Genomic DNA, 21,580 nt, shown 5'->3' with positions numbered 1-21,580 from the left:
TTAGTCTACTAGTTCTTGAACACAAATCCCAATGTCCCATGGCATCTGCCCCTCAGACATCTGATTACAGAAGGGTTTTTTAGCTTTTTTTTCAAGGGGGTGGAGGGAGTTTTGGGGAGGCAGGGGTAAGGGTTGCTTTGTCACCATATTTATTGTGAGAAAAGCTACAACCAGAGAACTGTACTGACAGATCTTCTCACAGATGCACTAATATCAATTATAATGATTCACCTTGTCACCATCTTCTCCAGGAGAACCACTAGGACCAGCAGGACCAGGAAGTCCTACAGGACCCTGTACTCCATCACGTCCAGCTGGACCTTGAGGACCTTTTTCACCCTGGTTTTGAATAAAAGAAAGTGATCCACATTACCACAAAAGACTAATGAAAATTTCAGTACAGGGAATCACATTACCAATACAAATTAAAAAAAACCAAAACCAAAAACAAACAAACAAAAAAACCAAAACCAACCCAAAAACAACAGAAAGGAAACTATAAAGGGAAGATAATGTATCAGAAAATTATACTAAGTAATAATGGAAGCTGATTACAAATAAACTTGTACCCTAATGCACAGTGGATGGGTACAAAGTTTTAATTAAAGACTGATTTGAGAAACTTTTTTATTATATTCACTCCCTGCGGTGATAATAATGGGTTTAACCCGTCTTGGGTGTTAAAAGGTATGACAATAAATGTTTTGCTATTTACTTAATTGTAAATACAAAAGGAGTAGGTAAATACAAAAGGTATTATGAGGATATGTTTAATAGGTAAATACTAGAGTGGGAAAAAATAACATGCTGGAACAAAAAGTCTGTGCTATGATAGGTTTATGTGACTGTGATTACGTACAGGAGCACCCTTCTCCCCTGCGGGGCCTGGAGGACCCTGAGGTCCAGGACGACCTGGTAGACCAATTGGGCCAGCAGTGCCTGCTGCTCCACGTTCCCCTGGTGAACCCTGGAAAGAAATAAAAAATTATAAGAGAATTCTGATACAGCCCTGTTAACTGTTGGTAATTTTCATCACCCAGGTCAACAGAGAAAATACCTGTTATTCAGGGACATTCCAGCTGGTAGAAGGGTACACATTCAGCATGTGTACCAGTAAAGAAAAAGGCTGAAAGACCTAACCTGAAGTTCACACTCTATAGTTTGCATTCAATACTAATTTGAACTTTTTTTTTTTTTTCATAAATACCCTTTCCTGTATTTGTTCATCATAACAGGAGTGAGCTTCAGCCTGTTTTCAAGAACTTTTTTCCCCTCTGTGTTTCCAAAATACACTAACATACTGCTTTGATGAAAGAATATTCACCATATTAAAATACAGAACTAACCCACACCACAGCCCAAATTTTTGGTCAAGTATAATAACTAATTTGATGTCTCCTACAGAGGAGGCTTGGATGTACAAGAATCTTTAGATAAGCACAGAAAAAGTTAAAAATCTAATATTGCAAATTTAAAGGGAAAATACAGGTGCTGTATGAGGAAAAAACACTGGAATTGTGTATTCCAGAATATATTCATACACAGAACAATAGCAGAGAGGAGTAATTTTTACTCTAATATTTATAAGCCTCACTTTTAAATCAGGCATATCATTGTCATTGCTGTATTCCTTTAATTGTCTAAATAAGTCTTTTTTTTTCTATCTGAAACTACAAAAGCATCCATAAGTGAAAATTTCATTTCTACCTTCCGTCAGTTCTTTCTTTTGAAGCAGTATAGGGCTTACGGCTGTTCCATAAAAAGCCAACCTTTCTTTTAAATATGTCAATCTGCCACAAAACTGAGCTCCATAACCTTTTATAATTTGACCTGTGCCTTTATGGTTTCTGCTGGATTGAGCTAACTAGATAAAATGTAGAGAATGACTGGGTATGTAAAAATCTGCAGTGCTCTAAAAACAAAGCACCTAGGGTGGACTAATTTTTTCCCATCTTATTTATTGCACTTTCTAAGAATACAGATGGCGTATACTTTTAAATAGTGCTGAAGGGGAAAAAGGAAAGGAAACAAGGTGTTCTGGTACTAAAACCCCTTCCTAAAAGGATACCAGGGAACAGATAATAGTATAGATTATAACTTCTACTCAAATAAATGGAATTTCAGAATCAAAATGTTAAATGTTGGTCTATCTGTATTTGTTTATCATGTAGTCAAAAGCCATAATGTGGAGTACTGATTTTAAATCTTTTTTGCAAGCTGGATTAATTTCCAAACAGTGATCTGTATGCAAAGTTCTCTGTAATATTTAAGCAAAGAAATGGACACTTGTTTGGAGGCACATCACAGCAAGAAAATGACAGGGAGTAAAAGACATTTACACTTGAATTCCTAATATCTCCTTGATCACACAGGCAAATTCTGACCAAGTATTCTTCTGTATAGTGAAACAGATTCATGATAGCACAGGGAAAAAGCTTCCTGTGTCTTGATACAGAGGTTAACTGCCATCGAACCTGCCTTTTCCTGTCTCTCCACAAGACTCAGCACGTGCAGGGAGACAGAATCGTGATGCTCTCCTGGGTACAGGCAGAGCGTGAAGAATGTTGGAGCTTCTCTGTGCTTTCTGCACTATCCCTGGCTGAGAACTCTGACAGGAAGTTCAGCTTTGCCAGTCCTGGTACTTCCTGAGGATTCAAGATACTGTACATCCTTCCTGTGTCCTGTAGATAGGGCAGCATGGGCACAAGGACAACGGAGTATTCTGTTCCATTATATACAAGCTAGGCTTGTGCTTACAAGTCTAATGGGAAAAACTATTTCACTAAGAGCAACACAGTTAACCTTGAAATTTGTGGAGTCACTGGAAATTGAGAAGGAAAGACAGCTGTCCTCTACCTCTAAATGTCTATATTTTCACACTTTTACAGCATCTTTGTTTTCTGACTTTTAAATAACTTACAATTTTTGCATCAACAGAGCACTGTTCAAGGTTTGTTTGCTGTATAGTAACATTTCCCCAGCTTTTCAGCTTGACACCTATAAGATAACACTTTAAAGTTATTGATAATTTCATTTTTCCAACTGATATACTGGAAGTGGCATAATACATCATGGAATGGATAAGTAATAGGTGTTGTAGCCTGGGCCTCTGAATAGCCATTTTTTTTTCCATGTTTAAGCAAGATCAAATTTGCTGGCTCTTGGAATATTGGAATTTTAAGATGCTTTCACCTATAAGGGCCCAATTTTTTGCTTTTATTCATGGCATACTTTTCCTGGCCTGACTCTGTTAGTATAACTGGTACTAATTCTATAATAAGATGCTTTTCCCTCCAGGTAACTATGGCAGAAGAGAATGCTGAATGGTTACTCCAAATATTTTTGCAAGTTATCTCAGTAAGATCTAATTTTGCATGAGTGTTCAGAAAAAGTATTTGTGCAAGAATCATAGATGACTTTATCCTTCCAGGTGTTGTTTTTCTTTTTTTTTTCTCCTCAAGTCTGTGTAGCTGCCTAAGTTTCAGTCCCATTTCTGCTATTTTACTTCCTAAGACTTCAGTGAATTCAACAAGAAAAATTCACTACCCTGCAGCCATACTGCCATGGTCTCTGATCTTGTCAGCTTTCATCAGCTAAACAATTTTAGGTCATCTCATCAGTACGATGCAAGAATAGAGAGCAAGAAAAAATTCCAAATAACTCATAGATCTTTCCTATATCAGACAGCAGACACTAACAGTAGCCATAATTTCTAGTAGCTCTTTTTACTCAGCCAACTTTTCACGTTTATCTTTGCATCATTTTTAGTTATTATACTTGAATTTCACGAGTTATGAACAAGAAGTACACCTCCTGTTTTCAAGGATCCTCACGTTTCTCTGGGAGAATGGCCTCTGATCAAAGCAGAACACATTAAATTATATTCACAACTCAGAAAAGCATTTTAGGCAGCTTGTTAAGTCTGTTCTCTCTTTCTATGTTTATTACCTTTTTTTTTCACTCTGTCCCACTATGAAACAATCCCCATATATTATTACTAAACTCCTTGTTAACCTGCGGACTTGCAGTGGTACTCACATCCTGGAATCTGTTTATTAATTTGTGGGGGTTTTTAAAACTTTTCTACAGAATGGAAGTGTTATGCTTTGTCTTGTATTTTTCTTATACGGACTATAAACTCATTAGTAACCTTTTTATCTCTCTTTCTGTGAGATATGTAATTATAGCTATTGTATACATTACATAGTAGCAGCAATACTTTTTACCGATGATTAACAAAATACTCAACAAGTGAAGATCTCCATGACTGAAAAATGTTATCACAGAGAGGAAGATCGCTCTAGATAGCTCAGTACTGATAATTTGGTAGCCTACAGCTGGCTTGTTCCGAGTCCAATTTGGGCATCCTATTCCTAAATGAGCTAATGGAAAATGACTGATTGACATTCTAAAGAGCTTTCTCTCATCAGCATTCAGCATTCAACACAGCAGTATGAGAAGGGAAGAAAACAAACAGAAGACAAAGATGGCAGATAAAAGAAAACTGTTAAAAAACCCCAAACCAAAACAAACAAAAAACTCACAACAACAAAAAAAAAAAAACCACAGAAAAAACCCTTGCTCTGGAGTGCATTCATGCATCTCTTTCTTTTGTCCAAATCCCTCTAAGCACAGTAATTGGCATGCACAGTCATTTGTTTGGTATGCTTGCAGATGTATGCACTAGCCAAATAAAGCTTCTAATTGACTATATATGCTAGTTAGAAGCAATTGGTATTGGCAGGGAATTGGAGGAAAATCGTCCAGTGGCATGAATTCCCTTCTTATTATAAATGGCAAATGAAGACTCCACTATAATTACACTTCTGTATGTACCCTCTGTTGGCTAAAAATAGACAGGAAAATATTTTAGGACTATTTGACGCTCATGGTCTGCTATGAGCTACTGTGAAACAAGGTATTGTGGTTTAATTGTGCTCCTTGCAGATGCACAGAAACCCAGTATTAAGGGCATCTATGCATCTTTTTTCACTGAAAACACTTAAAAGATAACAAGTTAGTAATTAGAGATAAAATAGTAAAAGAATCCCACTGAGAACGTCTGGAATACTCTCAGGTCAGCTTGGTGCTGCTTGTGCCTCAAGTGGCCCACTTGCACTACAGTGAACTCAAGGTATATTTTTAAAAAAATATGTTTACCCTTCAAACTCTCTTTCCACTCTTCCCACAATTCCTGCTACCACTACATCTATTTCACAAAGATTGGGAAAACAATATGCAAAAATTCCTGAGCTCCCTAAGTGATTAATTCTGTGACTATGTTTACCTTAACAGGAAATGTGGTCCCAACAGGAATGGATTTATAAAGTGAAGAAGCAGTTGATACTGTGCTCCTGGCACCCATACTCTGCGTATTTCTGGACTATACTTCATGATAATTCTAGTCTGGCACTGAACTCCCATTAGCTGGTGTGTATTAGAAGCGTGCCTGGAATTTCTCCTCCAGTTTAATTTCACATGAAAGGAGAGGTCCATGATTTGAACCTAAGGATGGTAAATGGGGATGATCGAGACATTAATCTCAAAAAGGCTCTGATATTTTGAACTAAAATGCAAACATATACCCTATACAAATTAGTAACACATGGATTATCTGAATTTAATTCAAACACATGTATTTCAGAATACATGTGGTGGATAACCATCACTAGACAAGATACATGCTTTTACCTCACAACCTTATGTGATGCATGTTTATGAGAAACAATGATAGCAGTTGCACAGCTCCTGTGTGGGTGTCCTGTCTGGGAAAGTGGGGTGTGTTAAATGTCAGGTATGCTTCTGCTGTCTGGTTTGTGCATGCTCAGAAGAATTCTGGTTCATTGCACCTGAACTAACTATCTGCTTGAGAGGTTAGTCCAGCCTTAGGGCCTCCTTTAACAAAAAATGAAGCCATGACCTTTAGATCGAAGAAACTATTCTGGTCTATGCTTTCTTGATTTTGATTCATCTTTTCTTCTAACAGTTCAGCTTCTTCAGATGCGGTGGGATGATATCCCTTTTGACTCTCCCTACTAGCTTCCATTCCATTCCATTCCATTCCATTCCATTCCATTCCATTCCATTCCATTCCATTCCATTCCATTCCATTCCCAGCTACCTTGTTTTGGTGCTTTTGGGGAATGTACTCCTACTGCGTAGTGTTAAGAAGAATTGTAAATCACAAATGCAAGTTCTTGATTTAAAGAATAGAAGCTTAAAGGCATTAAGAATTCAATAATTAATTTTAAGAATTCAAGTGCCAAGTATTAAGAAATCAAGAAGTAAAGCCTAATAGTGTGCTACAGCAGATCTTTTCTAATAATGTAGAAATAATCCAAAAGCAAGAACCTTTATACTATGTTGTTTTTTTCCCTCCCTGTTTAATGCATTCTAATTTCAATATGAATTGGAGGGACCTAAGAAAGATTTATTGTTGAAATACATAGAATTTCAGTTCCTCCATGACTCTTTTATCTAACAGGAATAGCTGTGCTGATTTTTATTTTTTACTTCAGTTGCACTGAATGAAAGAAATAAATTGACAAGATGACTGTCAAAATCAACACAATTCACATTTGGGAATAACTGTACCATGTTTTGAATACCACTGTATCCTCGTAGAACTTCCTTGCATAAAATATGGCAACAGAGAATAGGTAACTTTAAGCATATCCTACTTCAAATACCTTTCAGTGAATAACTACCAGAAACTGAAGTGAAAGAGGCAGCAGAGGTATAAATCATAGAAATCCAAACATGAAACAAAAATCTAAATGTAAACAACTGTTGAGCACAGGACCATCTAGAAAAAGCCTAGTCCCACTACTCAAGGGAGAATAATTTACTGTTTTTGAGGAATGAGTACATATCGCTGCTTTTCTCTCTATCATAATCATAAAGAAAACAACAACACAAAAAGTTTGCAAATACATTCTTATGCCAATGTTGAGCTTAAAATTTTCAAAAGGAATATTATTGCATGACATGATTTTACATAGCTCTTATTAGCCAAGCAAACATGATTTGTAAGAGTTTCACTGATCCTGTCTATAGGCATGGTCCACACAAGTACAGTAAAGATAAAGTCTTCAAAGCAATGGATGGTTTTTGGTCATCTTGTCTTCTAAAATTCTGAAGTAATTGTATAATGCATAATTTCTTGACATACTCATAAAATGGTATTGTTAATAAGCCATTCTTACATTCTTGCACAATTTATTTTCCCATGGATTTCAACGGGACATTTCAAGTTGCATTTTCCAAAATAGGCTTACATATAGCCTGGTATATGATATGTTTTCCAAAATGTAGGCTGGTATATGGTATATTTTCCAAAACAGGCTTACATATAGGCTGATATATGGGTCAAAATATTAGATGCAGTAACAAGGGCACAAAAGTAGTGATGTCACATATTTAAAAGCTAGCTTAGGATATACAGTACTATATACATTATGTGGGTCAACTGTATGAGTGAACTGCTGTTGTACAAAGTGAACACTGCTGTATTGGGTTTGCGTGGCAAGGTTTTGGTAGCAGGGGGGCTGCAGGGGTGGCTTCTGTGAGAAGATGCCAGAAGCTTCCCCTATGTCCGATAGAGCCAATGCCAGCTGGCTCCAAGATGAACCTACCGCTGCCTAAAGCTGAGTCAATCAGTGACAGTGGTAGTGCCTCTGTGATAACATATTTAAGTAGGGGGAAAAACCTGCTGCACAACAGCGGTCAGAAGAGAGGTGTGAGTATATAGGAGAGAAACAACTCTGCAGACACCAAGGTGTCTGAATGAGGTGGAGAGGAGGTGCTCCAGGCGCTGGAGCAGAGATTCCCCTGCAGCCCGTGGTGAAGACCACGGTGAGGGAGGCTGTCCCCCTGCTGCCCATAAAGATCCACAGTGGAGCAGGGGAGGTAGAGAATTCAGGAGCGAAGTTGAGCCTGGGAAGAAGGGAAGGCGGGGGAAGGTGTTTTAAGATTTGGGTTTTACTTCTCATTATCCTACTCTGATTTGATTGGTAATAAATTAAATCAATTTCACCAAGTCGAACCTGTTTTGCACATGACGTAATTGGTGATTGATTTCCCTGTCCTTATCTAGACCCATAAGCCTGATGTGTGTGGGCACCCACTAAAACAGCATGAGTCCATTATCCACTATCCATAGATTTCACACTATGGAAAACCTCTTTCATCTCAACAATAACTTACGTAAGTGACAAGTATTGAGCAACAAGTAAATCTTATACCTACTGATATTAGGCTTCAGATGTTCACAACCTTCACATAACGAAAGTTTATTAGTATGGATAATTAGTAGAAAGCAATTACTGATCACTTTGAATGACACATCTCTGTCTACTGTATTACAGAATGCATTGATGAAAGCATCACAGCATGTAAAGAAAGAAAAAGGTTGCTATTTAACACTGTTTATATTTCCATAAAATTATTATATTTACTTACAACTGGGCCAGGTGGGCCTTGTGGGCCTTCCCCTCCTTTCAGACCAGCAGGACCCTAAAAAATGAAAAAAAAAAACCAACCCTTGTCTCTTACACTGGAAAGTTCAAGAGTTATTTTTCTGATACATGTAATAGGAAAAATGTAAAAATCCAAAGGCAAAAAAATTCCTTTTTGCTTATATAACCAATGATATTTAACAACGTTGGATGCTTGATGTCTGTTCTCCTATAGCATTCATTTTTAAGCACCGTAGAAGGTTCCATGAAATAAGAGTTAATCCATTGCTTCTTGTATTTAGAAACATCATGTCAATTGTTCTAGTGCTTATATCATACCTGAGCACCTGGAAGGCCTCTCTCTCCAGGGAAACCACGAAGACCTGCTGGTCCATCTTTCCCAGGAATGCCTTGAGGGCCTGGGTCACCCTTGGAAATATATTACATATTGATTAAAAAAGATGCTGGTGTTATTCATTAAATGAGTGATTAAAATTTAATAGCAGATCCTAGTCATAGTAATGACAAAAAAGATTATGCCCCCATCTATTCACCCACTAATTCTTTTAAGATTTTTATTACAATAGTCTATCAACATGCTTAAATTTATAATAAGCTTTGACAAAATACAGTATTAGTTATAGAATATAATTAGTGAAAAAGACAGCAAGCCATAAAAGTATGTTTAAAGATAAATTCATTAAAAATTTACAATGCCTATTTAAAATGGAATATTGAATAGAATTACATAGTTACTAGACAAGCAATATTTTTCTTGTGCCCCAATGGTGGCCAAAAAGTAAGCAAAGAGCTAAATCTAGTCAGTGAAATGCTGCCTTGTAGCCAGTACTACACATCCTACTTTAAATGCCAACGTACAATTTTCCACCTTGTTTTGATCATGTCATTACTATGTATTTTCATAGTGAATGGGTGGTATGTGTAAACTGTTTTTTTATTTTTCATTACAAAAATACTAATTATTGGCTCAAGAGATTTTGCATTATTTCAATGGAGGCAGACACACTTCTAAAACTGGAATCTTCCAATTTTCAAAATCCATCTGGGTGAAACATGCTAATAGTGATTTTAGATGTACAAATGTACAAAAAAAAGATGTACAATAGTACATTCTAATTTTATTACGCATGTTCTGCATGATTTGAAATGTGAGACTGTCAGCAATTTATCTGTCCCTTCCAATTTCTTCCCTACAGCCACATCATACCTTAGCGCCTTCTTTTCCTGCAGCACCTGGGAGGCCTTGTTCACCTGGTGGTCCAGGAGGACCTGGATGACCTCTTTCACCAATTGGGCCAGTCTCACCAGTAGGACCCTAGGCACAAAAGTAAAATTTAAGTCATCTCAAGGTATTTAATGTCTTCGGGGGTGGTGGGGAGGAGCAGATTCTTAATATTCAGCTGTTATGAGTATCTGTTACAAAACAATATTACCATTGGTTAGCATGCATTCCTCACCTTCCCTCCAGGCAAAGCTGACTTACAAAATATCTTTGTCCTATAAAATAAATCTTGCATTGCATTCTGCTTGCGGACATGTCTGTACAGCTTCCAAAGAGTGGAATCCTGACCTTGCTCCTTAAGCAATGAAGCTTTCAAACACAGTGCGTACCCACATATGGAAGGAGGTTACAAAAAGGATGGGAGGGAAATCCATGTACTATGCTTGTCTTCGAAAACTGTCTGTTCTGTTATTTTTCTGAATAATATGAATTGGAAAGTAGGAGAGTTGAAAGATTTCTCTTCAGATGCACTAGCAGAAAATTTTAGCTCTTTCTAAACTATTTCATGGTAGAGAACTCTGCCTTCTTGACTTCTGTAAACCATCAACCTCATAATCACATGAAGAAAACACACAAAAAAGGAAGTGGAAAGGTACCCCCAACTTCAATAGTCAACCCAAATTCAACCCCCAACCCCATATTTTGGGGAATCACTAATGATTACTAAGTACACCTTTCCAAAACTGTTATGCATAATTTGTTACAAAAGTTAATATAACCATCAATATGGTCCTTTTAATACAACAAAAGCAACTGCCTTAGCCATAATGTAACCATTAAACATTTGTCTTATGAAGTTAACTATGAAATTAAAGGATGTACCTACCTGAGGGCCAACAACACCACCAGGACCAGGAGGACCGGTTTTTCCTTGAAAACCCTGTGAAATAATCACAGAATACTATGTTACTGAAGACAAGATATAGAAGAGCAAAATTCATATCTGTGCTGAAGAGAAGAAAGAGAAATTCCATGTCACACATTCCTTCTCTTCAGGAAATAAAAATGAGAAATTCTTTTTTCCTGTGTGTACTTGGAAGTGAAATACTGATTGATTTTTCTTATCTCTATCAGTTCCAATCTCTCTGAGTTGGTACAGCAGTAAAAATTCCAGTCAATTTTACAGATCTCTCTAGGTGAACCTGATTAGGGGAGTCTGCATGCATAAGTGATGCAGCTAAAAGACAGCAGAAAATACATTTTTACATATGTACATTACAAATCATAAAGCCAGACACAGAATGCTCTTTAAAGAAAGAAAAGACACAGACAGTGGATTAAGTTGGAGGGACATTAAAGATAAAGGGGAGGTTAGACAGAAAGAAAATGAAAAGAAATAGAGATCCAGGGAAGATGAAGGTTATATAGAGATGGTAAAAAATGCAGCATGGGTGCCACAAAACAAATGAAGTTTATGAGAAATTGATATGATGACAAAACTGGGAAGCAGAGAATAGAAAAGATTTTTTTTTTGTTACAGATTTTCAGAACACTGGCAAATTTTACAGAATTTTCATTTTCTAATCTGTTGTGGTTTGGGCTGGGCTGGCCAATAAATGAACGACAGATGCTTTGTTTAACCTACCTCTCTCTCTCTTCCCAGAAGAGAAGGGAGAGAAAATAAGAGAGAGACTTATGAGTTGAAAAGAAAACTAAAACTAATTTAATGAAATATTAGTAATAAAAATAAAATATAATAATATCAAAAAAGAAAATAATTAAATATATTCAATAAATACTAAACCAATATTGAGCTCCCAGGATGACAAGCATGTCATCAGCAGGCACTGGGAAAGTCCCAGGCTAGACTCAGCGATGGATGGAAACTGACCTCAGGAACAGGATTCAGGAATGCACAGATTGGGATCAAAGGCAAATGAACAGAGTCCTACTCTGATGATGCCAGCCATTGAAGAAAAGAGGCAGACCCCTTTGATCCCTCAGCTTTATACTGAACATGATGCAGATGGGATGGAATACCTTCTTGGTCAGTTTTGGGTAACCTGTCCTGTCTATTCCTCCACGCAGGTGTGACCCCTCTACGCTCTTCTGCTTCCTCCCCTCCAACATGGCACACAACAGTTAGCTGTCCTTGGGTGTTATAGCAGTAAGTATAAGCAAAAGCCTCTCTGCACACCATTCCTTGGTATTAACTATAAACATCGAGCCTCATCACTCTGGTAGCAGACACTTTCTGAAGAATATGCCATTAATTTCAGAGAGTTAGAAGAGGCTTAACTGAAAAGTAAAATTACTGAAAAGAAAACTTGTTCTGTTTTACCTCAAACCAGAACATAGCCCCAGACTTCCATCCAAAATTAGTCAATAAGCTGAATGACAATCTCACTTTATAGTAGCACTGTTTAATGTATCTTTGAAATGTACTAAATTATTTCTTTCAAATATTGGAAGTGTGTTGCTGCATAAAGTTAGGAGAGTGCATTCACTGCTGTATCACATCTAGGATTTCACGCAGTATCCCCTGTCTAACAGCCTATACCTGCCTCCTACTCTGCTCACCTATATAAAAACAAAGGTCTCATCTGGCTTGTATTTCTTATAAATGCTGGGCCCTGCTCAGCATTCCTCTGGGCACAGTCTCACTGACAGTTGCCCCATTCCATCAGATCCGGTTTGAGCTTTTTTACCTTCCTCAATCTGATTCTTTTGTTGCTGCCAGCCAGACATTATCATGCTTCAGTTTGGCCCATAACTGTTTAGGCACTCTCTCAGACTTCTGAAATGATCCAGATGATTAAAAACAAATACAAAAGTCCCCCTTTGCTCTAATGACTGAAAATCAGAACTGCTACGGATGGAATCATTCATGTGTCCCTTCCTTTACACAGTCAAGGCTTCTTCTGAAGCCTACTGTAAGGAAAGACAAAGGAATGTTGGAAATCACTCATTTCCTGAAGGTAACTTAAGATCTGCTATTCCCAGGTTTGCAGAATGCATTGATACTTTGCAGTATATTCAATGATTCTTGATGCTAACGATGGTTTTACTACTCTGCTTTCTCTCTTACGTCACCAGCTTATCCATTCCTACAGATTCAAATTTGTAAAAGAAGTAATAATCAAAGGAGATTTCAGCAGCAAATACTCAAGATAACCTGAACATCCCATGAGTTCATCTAAAATATTCAGTATTAAAAAATTTACACTAATGTGTCATGCGTGTGTTTGTAAGTGCCTAATTAGCCTCCTTTTTTTTATTATTTTCTGTGAAAGGCAATTTAATAAAACTGAGGTTTTTGTAGCAAGAAGCAGCTCCTTGATTAATTCGAATAGATGAAACAGCTGGTATATTTCTCTTTTATCCTTTCACAGGCATGAAACACTAAATTCTTGCATAACACCAGACAATCTAATAATCTCTGCAGTTGATGCCTCCTGCCAATCTGAGACTGGTATCACTGAAATTTATAATAACTTCTAAGGACAAATTAGCTTAATATTGATTTTCATTATCTAGTTTATTCCTACACTTATATTTCAAATTATTTATCATGATATTACTGTTCCTATGCCTAAAATTACAACAAACAATGGCAGTTCTTCAAAGTGCATATGGCTTACTGGGGGAAGAGGCTGTAGCCTTTTCTCCACTAAAACTTCCGCAGTTGCTATCAACATATGCTTATTATTCCATAAGCAAGTTGCAGAGTGCAATCTGGGAATCTGGCTCTTTAATTTTTTAAGCTTGATTATGTCTCTTAGCCTTACTCCCTAATTGCTGTAATGCCCACATGCACCACTGAACTTTAATGAGATATACGCTTAAATAAGAAACAGAATTCTTAAGAGCCTGATTTACCAGTGAGTGTAATGAAAGTTTTCTGATTTATACATTTTTTAAAAATCTGAAATGGAAATGGTCATTAAAAAAAAGTCAACAAGTCTACTTTTTGTTTTTTAAAAAATCTGTTCTTCTACAAAAACATATACATGAGAACCCATGGGGGAAAAATATTTTTAAAATAATTCTGGCCCAATACACATATATACACAGGGCAGAAAACAATGCTAATGAAAAGCTGCATTTGCTCCTAAGTTACTCAAGTTTTATATCAATCTAAGCTTACTAAACCCAAAGGAGATATAAAATTAGAGAACCATACTATTGATTAAACCCAGAGGAACCTGGTCCAAATATCACACGGTAGTAGAGTCCATGGTTTCATTGTACTTTGCATCTTTCATTTCTAGTTATGAGCGAAATCCAGAAATTGTGGAATCATAGAATGGTTGGGGTTGGAATGGACTTCTAGAGACACTGAGAGCTGGTTGCCCAGGAATATGTCTGAATATCTTCAAGGATGGAGACTCTGCAACCTCTCTGGGTTATCTGTTTCAGTGCTCAGTCACCCTCACAGCGGAAAAGTGTTTCCTGATGTTCAGATGGAATCTCCTTTGTTTCAGTTTATGCCCATTGCCTCTTGTCCTGTCACTGGGCAGCACTGAAAGGAGCCTGCCCCTGTCTTCTTTACATCCTCCCTTCAGGTATTTATACACTTTGATAAGATTTGAACCGGGCCTTCTCTTCTCTAGGCTAAACAGTCCCAGCTCTATCAGTCTTTAGTCATTGGAGAGATTTGGAGAGATGCTCCAGTCCCTTAATCATCTTAGTGGCCCTGTGCTAACCTCTCTGCAGTAGCTCACTCTCTCTTGTACTGAGGAGCCCAGAACTGGACACAATACTCCTGGCCTCAGCAGGGCTGAACAGAAGAGAATGATCACCCTGCTGTAGCCCAGGATCCTATTAGCATTCTTTGCCGTAATGGCACATTACTGGCTCATGTTCAAGTAAATAAGATTAAAGGGAAAATAGTAGCTGTGCTTTTTCTTATCAGAACAATTTTGAGCATCCTGCATTCTAAACAATGATTTAAATTCATTCTTACGGTACACAAGACTAGTCTTTTCAGCAACAAAGATGTAGTCAATAATGTTTCTCTCACACACAAAAAAGCCGCTATCATTGCAGAGCATTATAACGTCACAGTACTCGCAGAAGAAACTACTGTTTTTCAGAATGATGTGTTACTCCAAGCTCTGTGCTCACCCTTCCAGCAGTGGAAATGACTCAGCAGTCACTAACAGATTTCCAGTGAAGTTGGAAACCAAACCACATTCTACATGCTGAGAAAATTTCCCTCTAAATTCATTTACAGCTTTCTCTAGCTCTGAAAAATCCGAGTAAGAATTTTCTTTTTTTTTTTTTTCAGTGGGATATGAGTCAGGGTTTGGCACTACACAAGTAGAAAGTTTTTTTAAATAATTCCATTAAACCTGTTGCATGTTAATTTTTTCATTTTGCTGCCAGAATTTACTCATTGTGATTCTTAGGGGAATTACATAAGGTACAGTTTCAAAATTTAAGATTTTTTTCACAGGTTGAAATATTCCTTATCCTACTTTCCAAAGGTGTTGTCTTTTGAGTTTCCTAGCTGCTTACCTTTAATAAGACTTTTTGTTATTATTTATGTTACATGGCACTCAGTGAGAAAAGAATACTATAGTAATTGCCTGACAAATCTTTATTAAAATGGAGATCTGAGCATTAATTTCCTTTACTTCTATTGACTATTTAAGCTCATTGTGATGTTACTAACCAGGCATAGTGCAGAATAACCTCACTCTTGTAGCATGGAAACAAAATAAAGCTTTCTCATGCCCAACCTATCATCAACCATAAGAAAACTAGAGTTATATAACCTCTTAGTCCCAGGCTCTTCCCCTTTTCTCTGTTGTCTCTGTTTCTTTATTTTTGATAACACAATCATGTCCTTTGGAGGTTTACAACACTAACACAGTAGAGTACATGTACTTACAGTCTCACCCCGCTGTCCTGGGTGCCCAGGCAAGCCGTCTTTTCCAGGTGGCCCCTGAAATTGTAAAATACATAAATCAAAGCATTACTTAGCTGCCCTGAATTCTGGAAAAAAGTATGCAATTAGCTGTAAGAATCTCTTATCTCTTTGTTTTTTTCTAGACTAGTCTTCAGTACAGCTTAACTGCTTCTGTATCAGCTAGCTATGATTTTAATAATACGTTTTTCTTGTGTAGTCCCTGATGTGTGTTAGCAATTGCTTGGAGAGTGACTGTTAGATTGTCAAATGCATGCATGTTCAAAATGGGTTTCTGTAAATTCAGAAATCATGGAAACTCCCAATACTTCCCTTCCATTTTTCCTTGCTTAATGACTCAGTTAACATAAAACTAAGCATTACAGGAGTATTTGACGAAATTTCAGGTTTTGGCACTGGAAACAATAAAAAATGCATGGGTAAAAAAATTCATAGGTGGTTTGATGCTTTTGTACTTACTCCACATGAACAGAAACCCACTAGAAGAGCAGTATAACTAGATCAGGCTGCAACTCAAATTTGCTATTACTTCTATACATTTCTGCTACTAATGAATGTCTCCTTCATTTTTTCCTCAATGAATCAATTGTTAAAAGAAAATATACACCAGCAAAGTAATATTTTGCCAAAACTCAGTCTGTCATCTAGATATCGGCATCAACATACAAGAAAATTTGCAGTTTAGTATATTATGCTGAATGTCATATAAGCCGCACCAATGATCATTTTGAATATGTGAGTTCTTGTCTTAGCCTTAAAACTCAGTAAGTGTATTTGTAACCTATACATAAACCGTCCCCTAAATAAATCTTCAAATACTAACTTCAGAAACATTGTAAGAAAAATAACATCCCTGTTGGTGCAGACACTAAACCAAAAAGATACTTACTGGAGGTCCTTTTGGTCCAGGGAATCCAACAGGTCCCTGAGGTCCTTGTGGTCCCTAGCATAAAAGCAACCAAACACGTAAAGTTTTACTCTAGCTGCCATAAAACTGCATTGAAAAGTTTGCTTCAATTATAAAATATATGAACTCTGTACATAATGTCTGGATATATGTATAAAGCCTCATCTCCACTGTCATAAATATTGGCAGCAACAATTGGCATGCATAGACATTGGAGGGGATTTCCTGAGAGCGATATTGCCGATGTAGGAATGTAGTTAGAGAAAAGAAAAACTACTTATATAAAGTATGACTGTGTCTGACCCCTGAAACTGTGCATAATAAAGTGGGAATCAACTGTGAGTAAAAACCAGTGTTTTCTGTGTTGCATAAAACATTGAAATTAAGTAATAGTCTGGTGGTCTTTTTAACTTTGAGTCCACCATTCTTCTTTGGCAGTTCTTATGCTCTGACAATGCTTCAAATCAGTACAATAGTACAAACTTGCAAATAGAATAAGCCTTCCAGAGTCACCAGGGCCTGAATACAACATTCTTGCTATTATGAAAAGTAGTTGAGATAGCTGAAAAAAACCCATGATGCATGAACATCTTATTTATATAGGTCTGTATATACACATATATATGGAGAGAGAAAATTTTCATGCAGCATAGTTTTAAAAATGTAATTAAAGATGATCATGTGAATTAGTGCATTGTGTATGCATATGTATAAGTATATACATATACGCGTGTACATATATGGATGTCCACATACACCTATACACATAGATATTTACACAAGGTACTAGCTTACGTGACTCTTTCTAAAGTTGTCACCAGACAAAACGGAGGCCAGCTTTTAAAATTTATTGCCAATATGCTGAAAGGGACTATGTCAGCTTATCAAAATAATTTTTCCTGTTTAGTTTTTAGTGTGCTAAGTTAAAGAGTAGCAACCTGGAAAACCTTATTTATTCTACATGGTCCCGCAGCAGAGCCATGTACCCTAGTCATAAAGTCACAAACTTTATCTTATTCAACTTGGTATATGATGTCTGCTTTTGCTAAGACACTGGCTGTCTTATGTGAGAAATGTTGAGGTTTGATGCAAAAGACTTGAAGCAGAAGGCCACATCTCCCAAATTATGCTACCTTTTTGCTCCTCTGATAAAGCACTGTGAGTTCCATAAGCCTCATTCGTTAGGGCCCAGGCTTGCTTCCAGAGCATGGCTGCCTCCTGCAGTACGCAAAGCAGTGTGCGAACATAGCTGTGGGAGAGGATCCCTTGTGCCCAGCCTGGGAGAATTTGCCCTTATGTGAAACAGTCAAGGGTAGACCTTGATTATACTGTAATACTAAATCTGAGTCCACTAAGAAGTGCTAGGTAAAGCAAGAAATCTTTGTGATCCTCCTGCACTATCCATCATTTTTATTTTCTCTTCCAAAACAGGTGTAAGGCTGTTCCTGAAACCTCCATAACACTCAAATATGTTCTATATGAGGGTTTGGTGGTTTTCATTTTTTGTTTGTTTGTTTGTTTTGTTTTTTTTTTTTCATTCTGCTCTCTCTTGTAAACAAATAACCTTTCCTCATTTGCTTCTGGGTATAACATAAAGCATAAAGTTTAAAAAAAAATTGAGCAGTTTTATAGAGGAAAACTATTAAAATTGACTCAGCTACTGTACAAAGATATGAAAGCAATTGGTCCCTCTCAGGAATCGGGTTATAAGAGCACAACTCCAGGGGGCTGGAGCTCCTCTCCTATGAAGAGAGGCTGAGAGAGTTCGGGTTGTTCAGCCTGCAGAAGAGAAGGCTCCAGGCAGACCTTATAGCAGCCTTCTAGTACTTAAAGGGAACCTACAGGAAAGATGGGGAGGGACACTTTATCAGGGAGTGTAGCAATAGGATGAAGGGTGACAGTTTTAAACTGAAAGAGGGTAGATTTAGATTAGAAATTAGGATGAAATTCTTTATTCTCAGGGTGGTGAGACACTGGAACAAGTCCAGGGAACTGGTGGATGCCCCATCCCTGGAAGTGTTCAAGGCCAGGTTGGATGGGACTTTGAGTAATTTGGTCTAGTGGAAGGTGTCCCTGCCCATGGCAGGGGGGTTGGAACTAAATGATCTTTAAGGTGCCTTTCAACTCTAACTATTCTATGGTTCTATGAACTCAAAGTTTTACTGTTAGTTGCACCTTCTTTCTCATGAATTCCCACTGTACTTTGATCCTCACATCTTGAGGCTTTTTAAGGAAAGAAGATTTCCATTTTTTTTTTTATTCACAGATTTCAGGGCACTGGATTAATGGATTATGTGAGAAAAAGCACTAGAATGCTAACAGCATGTTATCAAAATTACATTTTCTTTTTTGTCATTATATTTCATTTTAAAAGCAGTTACACAGGACAGATTATTTAATGTTTACATGTCTGGTACCTGAAATAGTCTCAGCGGAGTAGAAATGACAGTTCTATTTTTTGGCTGAAATTCACCCCTATTGGGAAACAAATAGACACCTCACACATATTACTCTAGTGATATGAGATGTGGTGCTCTGCGATTCTTCATCTCTTTGCTGTAATGAATTTCTCTCTGGGGTTACCTTCATCTTGGATTGATCTGCTCATCGTTTTCAGTCACCCCACAGCTTCTCTTACTCATAACCTCTTGGAGCTGTCAGCAAACTCCTTCTTCATGAGGCTCTGCTATTCACCTGATGGTAGTCTGCCTCTGATGTTCCTCCTCCCTTTCTCAGGCTATGCCTAGTTCTCCACATTCAACATCCTAGTTAACTCATTCCTCTCTTGAATCCCAGCTTCCGGCCCCTGTGTCTCTCTCTTACTTGCCACACCATTCCTGTTTCACCCAAACTTTCCACTTATTCCTGCTGTCCCCCTTCCATTTGGTACATTGTCTTTTGCTTGATATATTGGTACTTTCACTTCCTACTGCAGCCTCCCTTGGACTGTTGCCTTCTATAACCACTGGCTACCATCTAGTTCTTCAGTCCTCCACTTTCCTTCTGTTCTGTCCTACTTCTCTTCCTTACTGCAAGAACCACTGTCCCACTCCACTAACCAGTCTCTTGGACAGTTAATTAATATTCTGCTTCAGGAATGAAAGACCTAAAACGATGAGTATGAAAGGTTTTTAGTAAACTAAAACTTCTGGTTCCAGTGTACTTGGTATTGTTTTTTTTTTTTTTTGTATATGCTTTAATGGCTTTCAGTCAAAAGGAAAGGAATCCTTTTCTTAAGCAGAAAAATTAGATATGCAGGCACGTGCATTCCTTTACATTTGTATAGCAGACAGATGTTTATTAAAACTCTACTTGCAACTGCTAAGAATAAATTAAACAAAATTAACCTTAATTGCTTTTACATACAAACTGAAAATTTGAGATTTCTAGAACACACTCATGCCATGCTCTTGTTATAGTTTTATGGATGTCCTTACCTCCAGTAATCAACTCAATCAAACCATGTGGTCTGATCCTATGGCCTTTCTCCTTTTCCAGTTTGCTTAGTCATTCTAGCAAAAACAGTTTTCTGTTGTTCTGCCAGTATTGTTACACCAAGTGTGTATGTATTCAACACGGAAATAGTGTAACAAAGCGACATTATGGAGCAGGGGAAAATGCACAAGGAACTCTCTCCTGAGCAGTAAGACTTCTGGAGATCACTGGGACTTGGGCATGGGTACTGGGAAAAGATTTATAGATTCTCTACATGAAAAAGGTTAGCAGTTTAATGAATTATGACTAGAAAAGAAAAGTTTGATCTTAAGCTTTGCAAAAATACTTTGGCAGAGAGCATGTCCACTTAAACTATCTGAGTTGGTTTTCCAGTGCTGCTATTACAAATCTGATTTATTAATATTGTTTTTCTATATACTGCTGTGTAATGGGCTGACTGCATATTGGATTTGTGTATTGATTGGTAATGTAATAGCAAGCAGAAAATTTTATTTTAGCAAGCACAATAGGATTTCTCAAGCATCCAGAAAGTAGGTTGAAGGGATTTCTTAGCTGATCAGAACAAAAATATCAGATGCTTCAACATAGAAGCTTCTGGAGATGGTTTGAGTGATTTGTAAATCCCATAAACAAGCAGTATGCTGCAGTAAATGGTACATTCTTAAGAGTATAGGCTGGTAAGTACAACTGTAATTTGCATGGATATATACAAAGTGCATGGATATAATACAAAGTGTGTATGTATTCTCTGTGTCCTATTTGTACAAAACTGAGCTGCAGATAAAAGAAGCTTTCAGCAAACTTCAGTTACACCATTCATAACTCTGTGCAAAGCATCACTGGAATTGAGGTTTTGTTAGTTCTGGTTACTCTGGTCAAAGAAGGGCAAAGACATGAGAGGGAGAACTGAAAATAAAACCCGCACTCAAATCACACTCCTACATAGTGGGAAAAACAACATAGCTTTCACATACCCTTTCACCTGGTGGGCCAGGAGGACCATCATTGCCTGCAGTACCCTAGAAAGGAAAGACAATATGTTCAAAGATTAGACATTTATTTTATTTATAAGAAACAGCCCGTAGCCAATCTACACAGTGTGTTTAACAATTACCTTTGGACCTGGCTTGCCAGTGGGACCTCTGGGACCTCTTGAGCCTCTTGGACCCTGTCAATTTAACACAGGTGCACTTGAGGAAAATTATTGGATAATATAATCAAACCAAAATAATTCTTCACAGTATAGTGGAGGCAATTAATATAGAAAAGCCTCCAAACTGCAAAGCAAAAGTACATACTGTTGGTCCTCGCTGTCCTCTGGGGCCTGGTTTGCCATGTAATCCCTGTAGAGAAAAGTTCACAGAAATCATCTTAGCAAATACTGTATTTGTGAGATAAAGTTGGTTTTTGTTACTAAAGTGGGGACAGAGTGCAAGTCCCTTAGGTTTAAATGTTATTTTATCTTTAAGTATCTACTTTGCATTTCAATTTACAGAGTCATGTGCCTTGATAAAATTGATTACCTTTCTGAGTTCACTGGGACTTATAGCTAAACACACTAAATTTGCCTCAGAGTCAGATTCTGT

General features: G+C 37.4%; 1 protein-coding gene across 3 annotated transcripts in view; it reads right to left on the bottom strand.

Annotated features, from left to right (window-relative positions):
- Positions 1-21,580, bottom strand: part of COL11A1 (collagen type XI alpha 1 chain) — a gene marked incomplete at both ends in the record, with an annotated part of 162,576 nt that overhangs the window by 44,396 nt on the left and 96,600 nt on the right. For all 3 annotated transcript variants that reach the window (XM_082483933.1, XM_082483935.1, XM_082483934.1), the window contains 11 exons: positions 232-339; positions 860-967; positions 8,461-8,514; positions 8,796-8,885; positions 9,685-9,792; positions 10,586-10,639; positions 15,596-15,649; positions 16,521-16,574; positions 20,969-21,013; positions 21,109-21,162; positions 21,293-21,337. In XM_082483933.1, the coding sequence (XP_082340059.1) occupies positions 232-339; positions 860-967; positions 8,461-8,514; positions 8,796-8,885; positions 9,685-9,792; positions 10,586-10,639; positions 15,596-15,649; positions 16,521-16,574; positions 20,969-21,013; positions 21,109-21,162; positions 21,293-21,337 (774 nt within the window). The remainder of the gene's footprint in view (positions 1-231; positions 340-859; positions 968-8,460; positions 8,515-8,795; positions 8,886-9,684; positions 9,793-10,585; positions 10,640-15,595; positions 15,650-16,520; positions 16,575-20,968; positions 21,014-21,108; positions 21,163-21,292; positions 21,338-21,580) is intronic.

The sequence above is a fragment of the Vanellus vanellus genome (assembly GCF_965231255.1).
Source record: "Vanellus vanellus genome assembly, chromosome: 5".
Lineage (NCBI taxonomy): Eukaryota > Metazoa > Chordata > Aves > Charadriiformes > Charadriidae > Vanellus > Vanellus vanellus.
The sequence above is the reverse complement of the archived record's forward strand: the minus strand, read 5'-3'. Positions and strand labels throughout refer to the sequence as shown.